This window comes from Neopsephotus bourkii, unplaced genomic scaffold, assembly GCF_033783945.1.
Source record: "Neopsephotus bourkii isolate Nb327-2 ecotype Australia unplaced genomic scaffold, CSIRO-AGI_Nbou_v1 NB_234, whole genome shotgun sequence".
NCBI classification, from domain to species: domain Eukaryota; kingdom Metazoa; phylum Chordata; class Aves; order Psittaciformes; family Psittacidae; genus Neopsephotus; species Neopsephotus bourkii.
The window spans coordinates 17262703-17281696 of NW_026900744.1; the positions used below are offsets into that span (position 1 = coordinate 17262703).

Below are 18994 nucleotides of genomic sequence, written 5' to 3' on the forward strand. Positions count from 1 at the left end.
CACAGCTTATGAACAATAGTATGTTTCAACCTTACATTTGCATGCAAACTACAACTGCTTAGATATTTATCAAATTAAAGAGATTTTTCAACTAGAAGATACAGTAATTGAAAAAGATTTCTTCTCCATTGAGTGATTGATGCCATTAGCCTCAAGGACTTTAGAACTGTGTGCTGGTTAGGCAGCCCCCACCCAAACCTCAGGATAGCAGTGGCTGCTCATCTGTTCTCCAATTACAACTTCACAGAAATGCATACTGCAAGGGCTCAGACCGACTCACAGCATATAATTGGCCATGTATTTGGAGGGCATTCTTTACCTCAAAGCAGAAGTCTTGTCCAAGGATACTGCTGTGAAGTGGCTTGACAAAGACTTTTTCTTCTGACCCAAGATCCAGGGCTTCCACGGCGCTGCCCGGGCTCAGTAAAGACTCATGGGAACGGGACTCTTTCAGCTTTGGCAATCCACGTGACCTGTAGGAGAACAAAGGGGAAAAGAAATATTATTTTCCTCACAATTACCAAAAAAGTTGGCGAGATCTCAGAGAAAGTTGCAGCTTGTTGGTGTTTATTCAGAACAACTTCTACACTTAGTTTGTAAACCTTACAAAAACAGCATTAGGCCAGTAATCACAAACTCCTAAGGAAATACTCAGCTACACAAGCCTAGGAAGTCCATTCCCACTGACCTAGAAATTGTAGCTTCTGAGACGTAAGTGAAAGAAAAGCAGCAAAACAAAGTTCAGCACTTAGCTGTTGAGATCTGAAAAAAAACAACCCATAGGTTTGAATATATTGCTGAAAATATTTACTGCTATCTGGATTACTAAATCAATGCTGTGCATCAACAGCAAGAAGCACGCCAATCTCTAAATGTCTAAACCAATGCAGAATGATAGCTACTTTCATTATAGCAACAACCCTCCCTAATACGCTTTATTTTTCTTACTATACAAAAGCCTTTACAATAAATAAAAAATGCAAATTATTTCCCCCTTCACAATGATTAAGTCAACCTCCTACATTTAAATTTTTAATTTTCTTCTTCAGCTGCTCATTCTGGTTTTAAGGTTTTTTTGTTTTCTTATTTTTTTATACCTTGATTCTCTTTTAACTTTCCCTCACTCACACATACTGCTGCTCTTTTTCAGTTGACTGTCCTGTAAATGCCTGAGCTCTACCAGGGCTAGCATCTCCCAAACTCACAGAACCTTATCAAGGCAATCTTCTCTTTGCCCCCACCAGTTCCTGATTAGTTCTCAAAAACATATCCTTCCTTCCACTTCCATGGCTTTTTGCAACCAACTGCAACATTATAAAATGTGCTCTACTACTTTCTGTATACTCCCAATTCAATGTAACATTCGTGCATAGGAGGGTGCTCTGCTGTCAGACAGCACTGTAAAACATGCTCAATTTACAGGTAACGGTGGTTCCCCCCGTGCTCCTTCTAACTCCAAACTGACACCCGAACTGTAAGCTTCTGCAGCGAAGTCATATGATACTTCAGGCACAACTAGCAGTTCTTCTTCAGAAGGTAAACACTGCACACACATTTTTCCTTTAGCTGTAACTCAGTCAAAGCCTTCACAGATGTTGAGCAAGGAGGAAAAGCGGAGAGTCACAGCTTAGCAGAAAAGGAGCTGTTAACCTGGCAGGTCCAGATTTTGACAACATAGTGAAGCTCTTGCTTGTCCCTATCCCTGTTCAGTGATCCATGAAAGTCTGTCCATAAATACAGCTGCACATCCACCAAGTGTGACTGAGCACAAAGAACAGATGTGAAAGTAGAAAGGCATCAGTTGTCTGCACATTATTCAGAGAAAAGTGATGCTCAGAAATGATGCTTTCTCACCTGTGTTTGTCCCCACAGTAGTTCCTCTTTTATTCAATCCCCCTTATCAAGGCTTAGTATCAAAAGAAAAATGTTTTAAAATGTATTTATGGAGCAGTGAAAAGCACAGCTACCTCTAGAGCTCCTTTATCTTGAAAAATAAGTAGTTTTTATATACCTCCCTCACATATCTTATAAAAAAAAAAAAAAATCCTCGTTTTGTATCCTTAGCAAAATCAAATTCCTTCTACCCTTAAGCAATTCTATGAGGAAACACAGAGAAAAATCCCCCACCATTTGGAAACGGCATCTTCAGTACTCCTAAAGCTGCTTGACAATAACTTGGTATCATGAAGGATACATGTAAAGCAACAAGCAGAGTTCATCTGACTGCTCTTTTGTACAAAATGAAATGCTGAAGGTGTTCTGGTAGATTCACGTATGATAAGATTTATTAAACAGTAAGAGAGAACTTTGTTCCCATTTAATATATCGAATGACCTAAGAGCAGGCAGCAAAAACCTTTCATCAGAGGGATATTACAAAGACACTGATTTCAAATGCAAAACAACAGCACTGGTACAAATGCGTTGGCTGCACTGTGCATGCTTTGTTATAACAGGTTACAGCAGCAGCTGTACCAACGCAAACCGAAAACCACAGCCATGTATAATTGAACACTTGCTGCAGTTAAGGTAGGGCAAGTCTAAAATAAACACACCACAATACACCACTTTAATATCATCTCTGCAAAATCCTCTCTAATTTCTTCTCTCAAGAAAGCACTGCTGAGGTCACTTGGCTTCTGTCCCTACCCCAAACTCTCAGCAGTTCCAGTCCTAACAAAGTACTTCAGTGCATGATGCAGGGGAGCTGGCTGGGAGCCTGCAGACAACTCCCGTCTTAGCTCCTCGTCAGAGAAAGAAATCATGGAGTGGGCATAAAGAGAGGGAAGAGGAGGGAAATAAAAATAATTGCCAAATAAAGGAGAAAGAAAAAGAGATTTTACAAATCCCAGTTAAGCAAAGGCTGCACTTGGAGTAAGACAAATAGAGCACACCTACATGAAACAATTATACAGCCACTTAGCAGTGCATCCCCAAATCATAGCGGTGTCACATGTCACAGCCCTCCCTTTCAAACTCCGTGCTCTGCGCTACATCTCAGACAAGAAACCCTGCCAGGAAAGCAAGAAAGGCACCAAAATCCAGGAGGAACTCTTCCTCAAGCCTTAGGTTACACATTTCAGACGAGCATCATGCCAGGCAGATACGCTGGGGCAAGAAGAAAAGTCACAGCCGCACCGGTAAAGAAATCTGTCTCCTCGTCTGCTGCGCTCCCACCCGGCCCCGCGGGTTCCAGGAAGAGGCTCCCGGGTGCGTGTTGCTATGGAGCGGCCTCCCGTAAGGAGATTAGGGGGAGCCGGCAGCCAGGAGAGGCAGCAGGCGCGGGGAGGCTGTGATGCTTAAAAGCGGCAAAGGTGACCTTTCCAGAAAGAAAGAAGTCCCTCCTCTTCCTTTAATGAGACCTGGATGGTTAAAGACAGTGGGAGAGACGGAGGCATTGCCCGCAATGCCTCTGAAACAGCCTTTGGGGACAGGACAAGGGCAAATGCAGGTACACAAAGCAACTCTACTCCATGCCTCCACATTCAGTCTTGCAAGTTACATCTTTTGGTAGCATCTATTCTGCTTTACTGCTCTCTTCTAGCTAGTTAGCTTTGTGCATTTTGTTTTGTTGCAGATCAGCCAGAGCTTGGCTAGTTTGTTGACTCAGGGTCCTGGGGCAGAGGAAGTCTGTCTATCTGTTACAGCAACCCCCTGAAGTTACCATATTTAAAACAGCTCAATAAACTGATTAAGTGGCTTAGAATTGGCACTTTGTCTTACATAAACACCAGAGTAAAGTTGTTGGTCCGATGCAACCACATGCATTTACAAACACATGCATTTGTAAGCGCCATGGTATGCATTTCATCTATTGATAGATTTGCAAAGCAAATCGTCGACTTGTGCTTAAATCAGCAGCATCCCAATCAATACAGGCAACAATTATACAGAAATAATAGTTCTCTTATGCTTTAACACCTCATCTGATACTCTGATGCTGTAAGTAACACTGAAAGAAAATTACTTGGTGGCTTCCATTTTTTGGCCTCAGAGATGCCACTAACTTACTTCCCAATGTCCAGCAAACAGGGTGGATTAACAAGGTCTTTCCTGTATTAGGTAGGAAGCTACTGGTAAAATTAATATTGCTTAGAGTGTCTGTTAGGAGAGAGGTAATCCCAGAGAAGCAGATTACTGTAAACAGGAAGATCACACATGCAAAAAGGTGGGGGAAGGGTTGTTTGTACAAATCTGTTTCTGTTAAACAGCTCCATTAACAACACAAATCCTGTTTTAAATAACAATTAACGTCTAATGATCAGCTTCTTTCCTGATGTTTTTTCTATCTACTACATAGAAAGACAAAAAGATTGCAAAGGAATGACTTAGGAATTCAGAGCAAATAGTTACCAATAGCACCAAACAATTCTGACATAGGTATTCCCCTATTTTTTTTCCAGTAAAAAAAGCAGGTGGAGGAGGAGCATATCAGGGAACGTTTTAAACTTCTCACCTCTTTTTACATGTTCTGGAGTACTGGTCTTGAGAGCTGCATGAATCCCTTCTAAATCAGAGCCCAGCCAATGCCCCAACCACTGACCTGGCAGCAGCATGCAACTGCCACTGAAAAAGATCTCTTCAACAACACCATCTTGCTGGCCCAACCCCAAGCTGACCCTCTGTCCTTGCACACCATCATTCAGTAATTTTCCACTCCAGGAAGATCTCTGTTGTAAGCCAGGAACTAGAAACCTCTGGCTTTCAGCGGCCGCCCATGGCACAAAGCAGCCTATTATCCGACTTCTATTATATTCTACTGTCGATAAGACTTGTAGGATAAAGGGTTAAACTCTTAATTGCTCTGGTTATGAAGCTCTCCTGCTGATTTTGACCTATTTAAAAGCCAACCTGCAAAGCACAAAACACTTTCAATTACTGAGCTTTCCAGGGAGAGCACTATATTGCTTGGAAAACAAGCCTGTGGACATCCGTAATCCAAAAAAATGAAAAATAAATGTATGGAAATGAACTACCAAGGAACAAATCCCATAATCTGTTTCTTTTACTGAAGCGGTGCGAAGGCAAAGAATTCTGAAAAGTGTTTTTTGTTCAGCCCAAGCACCTGGCTAAAGCCACATCTCCACCGGTCTTACGAGAAACTGTACGTCTGCATGCTGCAAGTAATTCCAGCACAATACCCGTGTGTTTAGAGACACTCCCCAAGACCAGAAAGCTGAATTTGATACTTAGCCACTCGCAAAGTCACAGGAGAAAGCTTGGACTGTAGTGAACTTTCTGCTCAGCGCTGCTGTTCGAAATCCCAGCCCGCTGAACTGGACCCTAACGTCGACAACATCATCGGCAATATACAGGTGTGCTCTACCAGTGCTGCAGCATCAGGTTTCCCAGTGCAAGTGTTCATTTTGCAGGCACCACACCCCGCTTTGTTTTCGAACTGCCAATTATTAGAACATCATATTACTTGGTCAACAATTCTGCAAGTCTAACCAGTTCCATTATTAATTTTTTCTTTTAAATCAGAAACTTAGAGTAACTTATTTAGATTCCAGTTCTGCTCAGCTGCAGTTAAACACTGGCTTTTCCTGCGCATACTGCTTTAGCCTTCCACCGAGATTCTGGTCTTTCCTTGCAAGGCCCTACCCGAAGTGTTCTTTGAATCCTGGGTTTGCAAAGCCCTCCCCTGCCCGCATGCTCTCCCTACAGATCACAGCTTGTCTAACAGACATCTCATATGGTACATCCAAACAGGCTGCTGAATTCCATAGCGGTAGCATTCTCTTCACTCTACTGTAACTGTGGTCTCTGCTATGAACATTTCAAATTCTTTTGTTTTGCTGAACCAGAGATGCTTAACTGACTTGGTTTCATTTCACTAAGAATTTTTTATGCTGATAAATTTATAGGTGAATGCTGTGTCGATGAGCCCAGCAATTGCAGAAAAGCATCAGCCATTAAAAAGTGTATTTTCATAAAGGGGTCAAGTGATCCTGCAGGTGGGACAGAGCAGTCTAGCGTGAAGGTGAAGGAGAAACAGGCTTAACAGTGAGATTTTTTTCAGTTTTCACTGAAAAACAAATGACTGCATAAGGACTGAAAGAACTGGCTGAAAGAAATATGTTCATCAAAACAGGAGTGAGACGTCTCTCCGGAAACAAACCACTCCTCCCCTTTCCCTGTACTCCAGTAGCAGATAGAGCTGCTGAATGAATACAAGCTCTGAGTGAGTCAAGCCTTAGCAACATATTGTGTAACACAGATTTTTATCCTTACATCTAAATCAGGATAAAAATCACCCACCTTTTTTTTGAAAACCAGCATTAAATTATAATGAATGAGTATGAAAAACATGGCAAGATTTGCTTCTATTATTTATGCGATCTGTGCTATTTTCATCCTGCAAAGAAACCAGTAAGGAGGGAGGAGCAAGAACTTACCGAAAGTAGAAAAAGCTGTCGTTTGAGCAGCGATACCGTTTCACCATGAACCCCAGAGCCATGGCTACCCTCTTCCCTGCAACCTGCTGGAGCCCATTCTGAGCAAGCACACAATGGATCCTGTGCTCGTCTACGACTATCTGATAATGCCATAAAATGACTTTTAGTAAAGCAGGAGGATTCCCACGTGGCAGTAAATCCCAACAGGGCAAAACCCTCCCAGCTGTCTGCAGAGCTTTATTGCAGTCACTGAAACCATATGCAGCCAGTCTCAACCATTTTTGCTTCCTCACCATAAACAAAACTGAGGCAAGAACTGTTGGTCTACTTGGAAATACTCTCAAATTCCTGGCTGCAAACTGAAAATATTAATTTGGTCTCTCCTTTCAAATGTAATTTTCCCTAAGTCTTTTCTCATGCTTTTTAACATGTTTTATGTATTACTGACACTGAGAAAATGTTAAAGACAAACGTGTGGGTTGAAGTGCTCAAAGAATGCTGTGGGAAACAGGCTAGAAAAGCTGTGAAAGATGAGACACTAACATGGTGCCAGATAGCCTCATGGTGAGAGCTGTTGGTAACTCGGTGAGATGCTGCACTGGCCACATATTGGAAGAGCTTCATTCACATCTGGCATGAGTCACAACCAAGCAGAGTCTAAGTCTTCTCACGTGAAGACAAAACACGAGTTTCCAAGTACAACAGACCACCCAGCAAACAATCTGAAGCTGGAGTAATAGAAGTGATGAGAATTACAGACTGAGAGGTTGTGGATTTCTACATGACCCCTGGATGCTGACCCATAGTGAGCTTGTTTCTGGAGGGGCGCTGTAGCGCTCTCCTCTCCCCATCCACTAACCCAGACACACTAAGTTAAAAGCCAGCAAAGCAGGCTGGCCAATCGGTTTCTGCTGAAATAGAAAATCTGATTACAAAAAAATTATGCAACTTATCTCCATTACTCCCTCCCTACAGCATTTCTGAATCTCTTCTATTTTAAATCAACTCTGAACAAACTGCATCCATCCTCTGTCACCATCCGACATGGTATGCAGTGTTACAGTATTCCAAATCTTGATGCGCACCAGGATAACTAATATTCCTTACTCCAGAATTTTATAGGTATTTATCTATAAACATATCCTGTTTCTTAACAGGAGCTAACACTACAAAAGCATGAGAAAGCAACTTGACAGCAGCCTCTATGTGCTTCTAATCCTTGCAGGGTTGTAATTTATAAACTTGTATAATACTTTCTTTGAGACAGGGTTCTTGAATTTGTCAGAGCAAGAAAAGGTTGATGCTATCAAGTCAATCTGGCCCTGAAAACCTGTATAACTCCATGACATCAACTAGCACTACCTGCTTAAAATGGGAAAGGGCTGACTCACCAGGGAAGGACAGGAAAAGTTTTTACTGCAACAAATAAAGACACTTCGAAAAAGCAGGGAGAGCAGAAGGTGAGAGAACAGCAATTCCCTCTCATGAATTAAGAGTCAAATGCTCTGTATTATCTTCTTTCAGGCAGAAACAGTTGTCGCTGATTTGTCCTATTGGAAAAAATCCCAAACAACAGCATAATTCTAAAACACAAATCAATCTTTTTAGCCTACTCTTTCCTCCAACCCATATCCTCCCAGAATACTAATCTGTTCCTCATCTTCAGTGTTTCATTCCCACATGGTTTGAGTTGTTTTTCCTGCTGTTCTACCCACCAATTGCATTTTACAGGCACCCTAGATACAGAGTGAAACATGGGAGGGAAGGCAGAAATTACTGGCAAGTTTCACTTAACAGTGGAACTATTTTCTTTATGGTTTCATTTATAAAATACCATTAGAAAAGTAATAGCTCTAACCATAAACTTTCAAAGTTGTATATCCAATGGGACTGTCTGATTAGACCACAAATGCAAAGACAACTCCTTTAAACCTTCAGATCTTTCCAACAAAAGGTAACTACAAGGTTGAGTAGTGCTGTTACGCTTTCTTTCAAAAAAACCCCAAAACCAAACCCAAAGACCAAACCACCCCAACTCATCAGCAATTTTTGACCCTCATGGGCAGCATGAGGCTTCCAACAGAGCTTGAGGTGAGGCTCATGCTTTTGAACAGCTATACTCCTTTGTGCAAAGATTTATCTTCAAGTAAAATTAATCTCAGCTAGCTTTCCACATAGCTTGACTACTCTCATGTGATCTCCCTTGCCTCCAAACTGTGCCCTCTGTTCACTTCAGCATATATACCTCAGAGGAGGACGGACACACAGACTGATATAAAAAATGCTTCATTCCATCAGTAGCAAATAAACATACCAAGTCACAAAATCCTCAGAACACTGTTCCATCTCCTGCCCTACAGATGCAAGATGCTTTGCTATAAGACTAGTATAGAAGGCCAAAGGGGGAGGATGACTGGAAGAAATGTAAAGAACAACCACCAGCTTGTCCCTGTCTAACATCTGGCACGTCACCGGCTTTCCAGAGCTTGTTCCTCCAGACCTCTGCATGGAATCTGTCACTGGAACTTCTCAGTTCATTTGCTCCTGCATCCTCCTTTTTAAATCCTTGCCAAGGAGACATAAAAGGACTGACAGAATGAACCAGCTATGCTTAGCGCTATCACGGCATTCAATGGATTTTATGGTTTGCAAGCCATCAAAGAAAATCCACATTTCATTCAAGTCTAGTTGACAATTCATGCCCACACTGGCAGAAGTAGAGGGGAATCTGGTTTTAACAAGAAGACAGCTTTGCTGTGTATAATGTTATGTCTTAAACCAAAGTTGTAGGGATTAATTGCAGCAAAATTTATTGGCTTTTCCAGTACAATAGCATTTCCCTTATACTGCAAAAGGAAGTGTCAGAGTACCAAGTTAGGGAGAGACAAATAGATTATTTATGGCAAAGAGATTCTTGCATTATAAAACTTCAAGCAAAACTGGCTGCAAACAACAGTAAAAGTACAAGGTATTTTATCTACATGGTGGCATTATTTAACATGTTTGTGTTTACCGAGTTGCTTTTTTTAGCTATGTTGTAACTCCCTGAAAATACAGACTTATAACAAAGCTTGTGTCAACACAGAGTGGACATTACTATGACTATAGAAATCACCCACATCCTTAGTCACATTTGATAAACAGCAGTCATTTCTGTACCTCAAGAAGTTAACAAGACCTCTAACATCGAAAGCCTTGCTATCTCCATGATTTTATGGTTCTGCCTTTCAGGGGAAGAAGATAGCACCATTGATTGAAGCAGCACAGCATGACAAATACAACTACTGAATTCAACTCAGCTAAAGGAGAAGGGAAAATGCACTAAACTGCAGAATCACAGAAGCCTGCCGTGGCCTTAAGTACAGGGCAACCTGTTTTTCACTCAGTGTAGTTCTCCTGCTGGGCTACTGTGGAATGTAAACCAGGGTAATGGTTAATAAAACAATCAAGAGATTTTACAAATAGTTAGGAAAACTGGTGTAAGTGCTTTTGCTTGCCTCATCTACAATTCATTCCAGCCTGAACTGCCAGCCAAAAACTAAACAAGCAGTATACCAAATGGAGCACTAAGATGGTCAGAAGTTACTGAGTTTTCCTGTTTTCTGAAAAACAGACCATCTGTTCACTGTAGTAACACTACAGTAACTATACAATCGACTGACATTAGCAAGGATTCTTAATGTGCCTGAACTGCACCACACGTCTCTGGGCTTTGCCGGTGCTAGCTGAACTAATCTGCTCTCACTGACACAGTTCCTCATATCGGCACTGATCTGCAGGCAACTATTGCATTCATCAAGGCAAGTTTCTCTAAAGCTGGCCAATCCAATGGTTTTGTATAATGAAATTTATAATGTCTTAAATTATTTAAAACAGATGCAGAAAAAGGTATTTGTGTCCATATGCTTAACCTGAACCTTCTGTCAGATATTAAGAACATCAGAAGTTTCTAGTCCTGTGTCAGTAGTGCACTGCATACTAAGTAACTCCTAACATGCACTGGAGTCAGCCCAAAACCCCACCCATCTGCGAGTTTAACAATAAATCCCATTCTTTGCTCTCATTCTTAGTGCATACGCATTCTGCATGGAGGTTCTGCAGAGTGCGTCTGGATTAGGAGAAACTGTTCTGGGCGATGCATTGAACCTTACCTGTCATCAGCATTGCGGAGAGATGGGAGTCGGAAACTTGTGTTCCTGTCCAATTTCGACTGACTCTTTGTCCTCTTGATGGACCCTTTCAGGCGTTTACTGAAGAAGCCCTAAAATGAGAAGTTGCAGAAGTGAAACAGGGAAGCTGATTCCGGTAATAAATCAATCAGTCCACTGTCACTGAGTCCAAACTCGGCCGTGATTCCTGCTGACAACAAGCTGCATTGGGATTCCTCTGAGCAGAAAGGCAGGGCTAGATTGCCAGTGACAGTTCCAGTATGTGATAGCTTCAAATTGCAATAATTAGCACCACTCATATTACAGGTGCACTTCAATGAATTCCAGCTATTACACAGGAAGATTCCCCCCCATCCTTTAATAGAGTAGTCTTCACTGTCAGTATTTGTTCCTACTTCCCCTTTACATGATACATTTTTAATTCTTGGTCAGATTAAAAGTACAAAATGTCTTATATTATGAGCTGCTATTGCACCCATGGTTACACCCAGGTTTTCCTTTTTAATTTAGATATAGCACATTAAGATTTACAATAATTTGTAATTTTAATATACAATTGAACTATCCAGAGTTGAAAATTTCAAAAGAGTTCATGTACTAGTGACTTCAGATACTAGTTCTGGTACTGCTTTGAAGCAAAGCTCAACTCAAAAATCTACTTACGATCTAAAAATACTAAATCTTCAAATAATCTATCTTCCGAAATACAACTGCTCACCAAAAAAAAATCACAGGCTAAAGCCATATCAGTTGGAGAGAGCCCCTGGGGATCATCCAGCCAGGCTCCTGCTTAATGTGGGTGCACTGCCAACACTAGGTCAGCCTAACTTACTTTGTCTAGATAAGTCTCAAAAACCTCTTGTGATGGAGACTTTACCACCTCTCTAGGTAACTCAGTCCAGTGCTGCATTAGCCTTTGAGAAGGATTTTCCTTGTGTTCAAGAAAAACCTCCCAAGCAACAATCTGCAGCTGCTGCTCGACTATAGCATCTGCCACTGCAGGGAAAAGTTTGGCTCCATCATCTTTGTAACCTTATCTAGGTGTTACTGCTCCGGCAGGGGGATTGGACTAGATGATCTTCTGAGGTCCCTTCCAATCTCTAACATACTGTGATACTGTGAATTCCCCTCTCCATTGCAGTAGGCTGTCTTGTATCACTCCTTAGAATTTTCTTTCCCAGATAAGTCCTCAATTTCTAATAGTTCTCCTTGCTGATGCCATCAAGACCCACTGTTGTGTTACAAGTAGTGAAACATGAGTACATCTGACCACTGAAATACAAAGACAGGTATGTCTCTGTAGGTGTGGGGAATCACAGAAATATTTCAAAACCTGCACATTTGATTTTCTCCTGTAGACCTTTAACTTTCTCTGAGTATCATATGCATTTCAGATAAGCCATACTGTGTCAAAACACTTCCAGGTCTTGCAGACATACACGCACATATATTCTTTGGCATGATCAACACAGAGGTGCTTAATCAAATACGATTAAGCAACATTTCACTGGCCAGATATGTTCTGCTCCTTCACAGATCAGCTGCACAAAGCCACTCTACCCTGCGCACTGCTGTTGGAGAGCTATTAAACACAACCAAATGAAGCCATGCTTGTATGAATATTATAGACCAGTTACAGGCTGGTAGAATTTGCTCAGAGTATGTTCTTTTGGTGTGTACTGAACCAGCAGATCTAAAGCCTTACTTTAGTAAATGGCTAGTGACAGCGACATCCAGCTAGGGCCAGCCTGCTCTCCCATAGTCCGTGTTTTGCTAAGATTGAAGTTGAGTACAGTTAGTTTTGAAGACATTTGCAAGCCAAGCCTCTGTAAGCTGCATTTGGGACAGGTGACAAACGTAGCCCACAGCTGCATCCTGTAATACAGAAATCAGCAGATTGGAGACAAACAAGGTCTCCTTTTCTATGCAGAACACCATGAAAAGCAAGAGTTTTATTGGCTTCAGATGACTCGCCCAGGCTGAAGTATGTGACTTACCTCTCACACTCCTGAGAATCAGGACATGACAACAAACGACTACTTTATCCGTAATCTTTTAGTCTGAAAAAATCTCACATCTTTTTCACCTCTTCAGGAAGAAAATGAGGTTTATCTACAATTGGACAGGGTGCTACATAATTTCCTCTAGACATCCTTTCCCACAAAAGGTTCGACCATGTGATCTTTTGAGGTTCCTTCCAACCTGAGCTACTATATGACTGTACAGTATTCAAAAGAAAGGGCTATTACCCTCTTCTCATCAGTGGATGCTAAATTGCTGGTAAAGAAGTTGCTTCCAAACAGCAAAGCCTGCATTTGTTCAGGGTCAAGACATACATTGCAAGCATCTCTAAGCCAAATTTCCAGTCTCACATTTGCCTTTATATTCCTGTACTTTCAGTTCCTTTTGAAACAAAATGTATTCCCTTCCCTTTAAACAATCACACCCTTCAACCCCTTCATCTTCCTTCATTCTCTTATTCATGCTCCTTTTACATTCAGTTTGTCCCTCTTCCACACAACTCACTCCTGTATCCTAACCCTTCTTGAAACCACACAGTTCCCTTCTCTGTACACACTGGTAGGTGGGTTGTCTCACTCCTCACACTTGTTCTCTATTTCTTTTGATCGTTCTCTGTTTCTTTTGGTCATTCATCAAAAGGAACAAATGTGGGTTTTTTTGTCCAAGTGAGTCCTGTTCAGTTGTCAGGTGTCAAAAAAGACCCACCAAATCCACAGCTCCTCAGGCCCATACCCATGACATCTGCAAATGCAGGGAGATGGCCTGTCTGCTCTCGCCCATTGAGATTTGGATGGTGATATATTACTAAAAGCCTATCCATACCTGATGCTGCTTGTAGGATCTTTCCAGCACATGCAGCATATTTCCCAAATACTTCTGTAGGAAACAACCTGCTCTCATACCAGAGCCTGACACACACTTGTCCATGGGCAGCACAGAGAAATTGGGATGCCAATTTGGATGGTGCTGCAGGAGACAGAGGAAGAGGGAATCTGTTTTCTGCATCTGAGGGTAGAGCTACATTCAAAGCTGCCCATCAGTTTCTGAGGCTTACTAGCCAGCAGGCTCTTCTGGGGTGAAAGCTACTATATGCTGTTGAAATAGGAAATAAAGTGGAAAGAAAAAGGCATGATATCTAGGTACTGCAAAAAAACCACCCATAAATCTTCATAGTGCGCTGGTGGAAAAGTTACTGTCAATAGGGAAGAAGTGGTTTTAGCTCTGTGTGCCACTCAAACTCTGCCCATGTTCCTGCATTTTTCTTGGTCCTGGTATTGAAAAAGTGCCTTTAAAAAAACCCCTGTAATCAATAGATGCTCTTGGACATCTCCTGGGGCCATTGATGGAATTCAAGTAGAGGATGTATAGCACTTTCAAAGGCACTTTCATATATTCCAACCTCTCAGCATAAAAGGTAACAAATCCAACTACAGGGATTCAGATCTGGTGGACTGTGGCTTCATTCCAGTACCTCTCAGGCTACTCCAATTGCAAACACAAAATAACATGTTTTTTTTCCCCTTAAGGGCAAATGAGACAAAGCTGACCCAGTTCAGCAGAGGTCCAAAAATATTTATATTTAATCATTCCAAATCCCAGTCAGAGAGGAACCGTGAATATTCATTTTTGTGTGCATGCACAATTTTAAATTAGCATTGCTTTACCATTACTGAAACATGTTCTTGGTTTAATTGAACATAATCTATTCCCCAATGAAATAAATCTGCTGTCAGGGGCTGAATGAGGCTATCCAGCGTTGACTACACACACACACGCGCACACACAAAAAAGCGAAAAACAAAAAAAAAAGGAAGAAAATACTTAAGGATAAAAATTATTCAGACAGAGCATACTTATTGGTCATCTTGAAAAGACTTGTAAGCATTTGCAGTATTTGCTCTCTGCACCTTGCCGGCAGTTCACACAGGGCCAGCTCTTACAGATGGACAACCCAGGAGCAGCATGAAAAATTCACATGTGCCAAAACCGAGCAGAGTTTTTCAACTGCCGTTTGCCAAAGGAAATGCTTGTAGATATCGAATGCAGGTACGAAAAATGATGTAGTGATGAAAAATAAACTCCTAGGTGCAACAATACCATCTAATGGGAAGTTTTATTTCCTTCTCCTTTTATAGACAAAAAAGCCCTGGCAATGCCAATAACTGTAGCTTTTAACATTAAAAGAACAAAACTACTCTTGTTACTGTCTAGCTATTTCTCTTAAATACTTATTTCAACACAAAATACACTGCTCTTTGGTTCTTATATTTAACTCAAATGAAGTGTCTGAGCTTTAAGGATTATAATTTTAAAGACAGTGGGAATACTACTACTTAAACAAACATCCTCAGACAAAGAGAAGTAAACTTCCTATCCAAACTGCCAGAAATTATGAGACTATGTTCTTAATTAAAAAAAAGTACTAAATATCTGGCAGGATAAATCAGCTAGGATGCAAAAGAATCAGTACTGTGTAAACATGGTATTTTATGAGTAGTCCAGTGAGAGAATAACTGTAGAAGAACGTGCCTTGTTCCTTCAAAAGACAGATTTGATGGTCCACACCTAGTGGGAGGAAGTTCAGTACAAATTCCCCTCAGAACAGGATTATAGAAACAAGGATGGAAAAGAAAGACAGGGGAGTGAGAACACACAAGCACACACTGAGTCAGGTACGTAGAATAGGTTCAGAGCAGGTTCATCATCTCAGCCCAAAGCATCAAACACTGGGGTAAGAAATCCCAGTGATACATCATCTAAAAATAATTCAATCCCACTGAGAAGTCTATTCATCTCGTTTGGAAGTTAACTCATCTCTCCCACTCTGCCAAAAAGAAATAGCCACAGAAGTGATAAATTCAGCAGGCTTTTGTAACTTCCCTCCATAGCTGCACAGGGAAGGTACAGAAACTCTGAATCCCAAATATTTTAAATTCAGGGATGGTTGTTATTCAGGGCAGTTTTAGCTTTATGAAATGTTCATTTTACGCCAAAGATCACAACTGTCTGTCTGTCCTATTCTCAACAAAGCAGCACATGAACTGCCCAACAAATTCAAAGACAGCACAAGTATGAATTACTCAACTTTTTGACTATTATTCCCTATAGACGCACTGATTATTCATTCTGGAGAGAAGAGCCCATGCATAATAAATAATGAGTGTCTTTGTTGTTTTGGAAGCAAAAGGTTAATTCAGCCATGAACTAATAAAACCACATATAACTATAGCACAAATTATTCATTGATAAAATGTAGTGGTAGTAAAGGAAGTTTCAAAGCACAAGAACTAGTGTAATACAGGTGACAAACGTTCCTCTTACACACATTGCTGTGGTGTGCAGCACTGTTACCTCCATTAGGTATTTCTGGGGATGAACACATTACCTCTTGGAGGCTTGCAATGCAACTTGAACATCTATAATTCTTGCTGGGGAGCACTAATGCATTATTAACAACAGCAGGTGGCTAACTTCATTTACAGAGTGATAAGACTTGTTCTCTCTTGGGAAGGTTTGGATGGGTGCAAAGATAACACTCAAGTGACTATGGACAACAGCAGAACTGCCTCTGAACTACTGCATGTTGTCAGTACACAAAGCATTTTGTTTTTTTAAGTTTCTTAAAAGCAGCTGTCAAAGAGAAGACAAAACAAAAAACCATATCCATGTGACAATGTTCTCCTGTACCAGTAACACTGTAAAGCTATGGGAAACAAAGAAGCAGGGGGAGATAGCCAGGTTGTAAAACGGAAAGATACACCTAAGCAGGATATTCTAGGAATTAGGAGCAAACATGGTTTCTATCCCCTGCAGGACAACAACAAAACGCCAGTATTAGGGAGAAGTTTGTCTACCAACCCAGTAACATTCATTATTAAAATATTAGCAGTGACTACCTCTCACCACTCACATGGTATAAAAGCAGCTGAAAAAAACTGTATGTACACCTCAGTGATAATATAAAGAAGAAGACAGTGACCAACAACAGCCAAATTTCACCATCAACTCATCTCAAAAGCCTGGCACTGTGTGTCACTGAAGAGGAGGTTTGTGTCCAGGCAGAAAACAATAAAAAACCATGTTTGAATGTATAAGCAAAGGATAAAGCACAATAGAAGTAAAGTAGTATTATGTAAATCTGCCATAGCTGTCACAGTAATGCACCACTCTTCTGATCTCATCTCAGCAAGAAAACTAGAATAAAACTAAACTCCAGAAGTATAAACTGATTAAATGCAGAGAAGAGGGGGATTTACAAATGATATTTTTAAAAGATGAACTATTTGTTTTAGAAACAAAAGCAAGAAGAGATTATATGGATGTATAAAACAAATAGAATGGAAATTAACTAAGCTCCTCAGGCGCCCTGTTACATAAAAAAACCAAGGGACGATTTTACATGAGAGGCAGCACATTTAACTGATTGTCAGGAGACCTTTTCTAAATGCTATATATAAATCAGTCTGTAGAATTCTCTACCACAAGATATTGTACAGACAAATTTTTTCAGCAAGATTAAAAAAGGATTATGTGTTTATATAAGGAAGAATAACATATGTAGCTGCATTAGTCAGGTTTAAAAATAACAGGAGTGAGCAATTATCATGCTTCAGGACACAAGCTGATCAACAGCAAGGATCAGGAAGATATTTTTCCCCTGATGGGACGGCACTGCAGATTTGGCCAGATAATAATCTCAACTTTCCAATGAAGATTTGTCTACAACCACAGGAGGGATGCAGAATAGGATGAACAACTTGAAAAACGGTAATAAGAAAACCAAGGAAAAGGAGAAGATACTACAACAGGGATACATTGATAACACATTCATTAATAAAACGTATAATGAGATTGCATGTGCTCTGTGTGACGTGCAGACAGAAGTACTGAAGGAATAATGGCTGTGCGGTTCAGTTGATATCCTGGAGGGAAGGAATGCCAGTCGGAGAGACCTCGGCATGTTCAGAGGTGGGCCAGTGCCAACCTCATGAAGTTTAACCATGACAAGTGCAAGGTCCTACACCTAGGTCGAAGCAATCCCAGGCACAGCTACAGGCTGGGCAGAGAAGAGATTCAGAGCAGCCCTGCAGAGAAGGACTTGGGGGTGCTGGTCGATGAGAAAATGAACATGAGCCGGCTGCAGTGTGCGCTTGCAGCCCAGAAAGCCAACCGTATTCTGGGCTGCATCAAAAGGAGTGTAACCAGCAGGTCAAAGGAGGTGATCCTGCCCCTCAACTCTGCTCTCATGAGACATCACCTGGAGTACTGTGTGCAGTTCTGGTGTCCTCAACATAAAAAGGACATGGAACTGTTGGAACAAGTCCAGAGGAGGGCCACGAGGATGATCAGGGGACTGGAGCACCTCCTGTATGAAGACAGGCTGAGAGAGTTGGGGCTGTTCAGCCTGGAGAAGAGAAGGCTGAGTTGAGACCTCATAGCAGCCTTCCAGTATCTGAAGGGGGTCTATAGGGATGCTGGGGAGGGACTCTTCATTAGGGACTGTAGTGATAGGACAAGGGGTAATGGGTTAAAACTTAAAACAGGGGAAGTTTAGATTGGACATAAGGAGGAAGTGCTTTACTGTGAGGGTGGTGAGGCACTGGAATGGGTTCCTCAATGAAGTGGAAAATCACAGTATCACAGTATGTTAGAGATTGGAAGGGACCTCAGAAGATCATCTAGTCCAATCCCCCTGCCGGAGCAGGAACACCTAGATAAGGTTACACAGGAATGTGTCCAGGCGGGTCTTGAATGTCTCCAAAGAAGGAGATTCCACAACCTCCCTGGGCAGCCTGTTCCAGTGTTCTGTCACCCAATGCTCCATCCCTGGCAGTGTTCAAGGCCAGGTTGGACAGAGCCTTGGGCAACATGGTTTAGTGTGAGGTGTCCCTGCCCATGGTAGTGGGGCTGGAACTAGATGATCTCAACGTCCTTTCAAACCCTAACTACTCTATGATTCTATACTAAAATTTCCAGGTCACTGGGAGTCTTAGTAAAAAAAATTAATGAAGAAGAGCTACCCGATAGCTGGGGAGAGCTACATCAGCTTTTCAGATCCCAATTCAGCAAGGTGTTTAGCATGGACACAACTGGGAGCAGAGCCACAGTATGGAAGCTGTCCAAAGCAGGCACTAATATAACGAAAGGGCATCCTAAAAGCTCCTCTTCAGGAATTAAAGAATAAAGGTCATAAGCCTGTCTAGAGAACAACAATGCAATGGTGATAAACAATAAATACTTTATGAAACCATTCACCTGAGTCTATCAGGGTGTTTAATTAAATTACAGTTATCAGCTGCAGCCAGTGAAGTATGTGGAGAAGTGATGGCCTCCAGCTACCTCACCACCATTCAAGTAGCTACATTTTTGTCTCTTGTGTCAGGAAGAAAGCAATAACTTTTGTGAC

At 41.4% G+C, this 18994-nt stretch overlaps 1 protein-coding gene across 15 annotated transcripts in view; it reads right to left on the bottom strand.

Annotated features, from left to right (window-relative positions):
* RASAL2 (RAS protein activator like 2) overlaps positions 1-18994 on the bottom strand; it is a 183485-nt gene that overhangs the window by 25569 nt on the left and 138922 nt on the right. For 14 of the 15 annotated variants that reach the window (XM_061345621.1, XM_061345619.1, XM_061345622.1 and 11 more), the window contains 2 exons: positions 10549-10658; positions 320-473 (listed from right to left, as the gene is read on the bottom strand). In XM_061345621.1, the coding sequence (XP_061201605.1) occupies positions 320-473; positions 10549-10658 (264 nt within the window). Of the gene's footprint in view, positions 1-319; positions 474-1650; positions 1796-10548; positions 10659-18994 lie in introns of those variants that run through there. The other variant, XM_061345629.1, reaches the window with a different exon arrangement.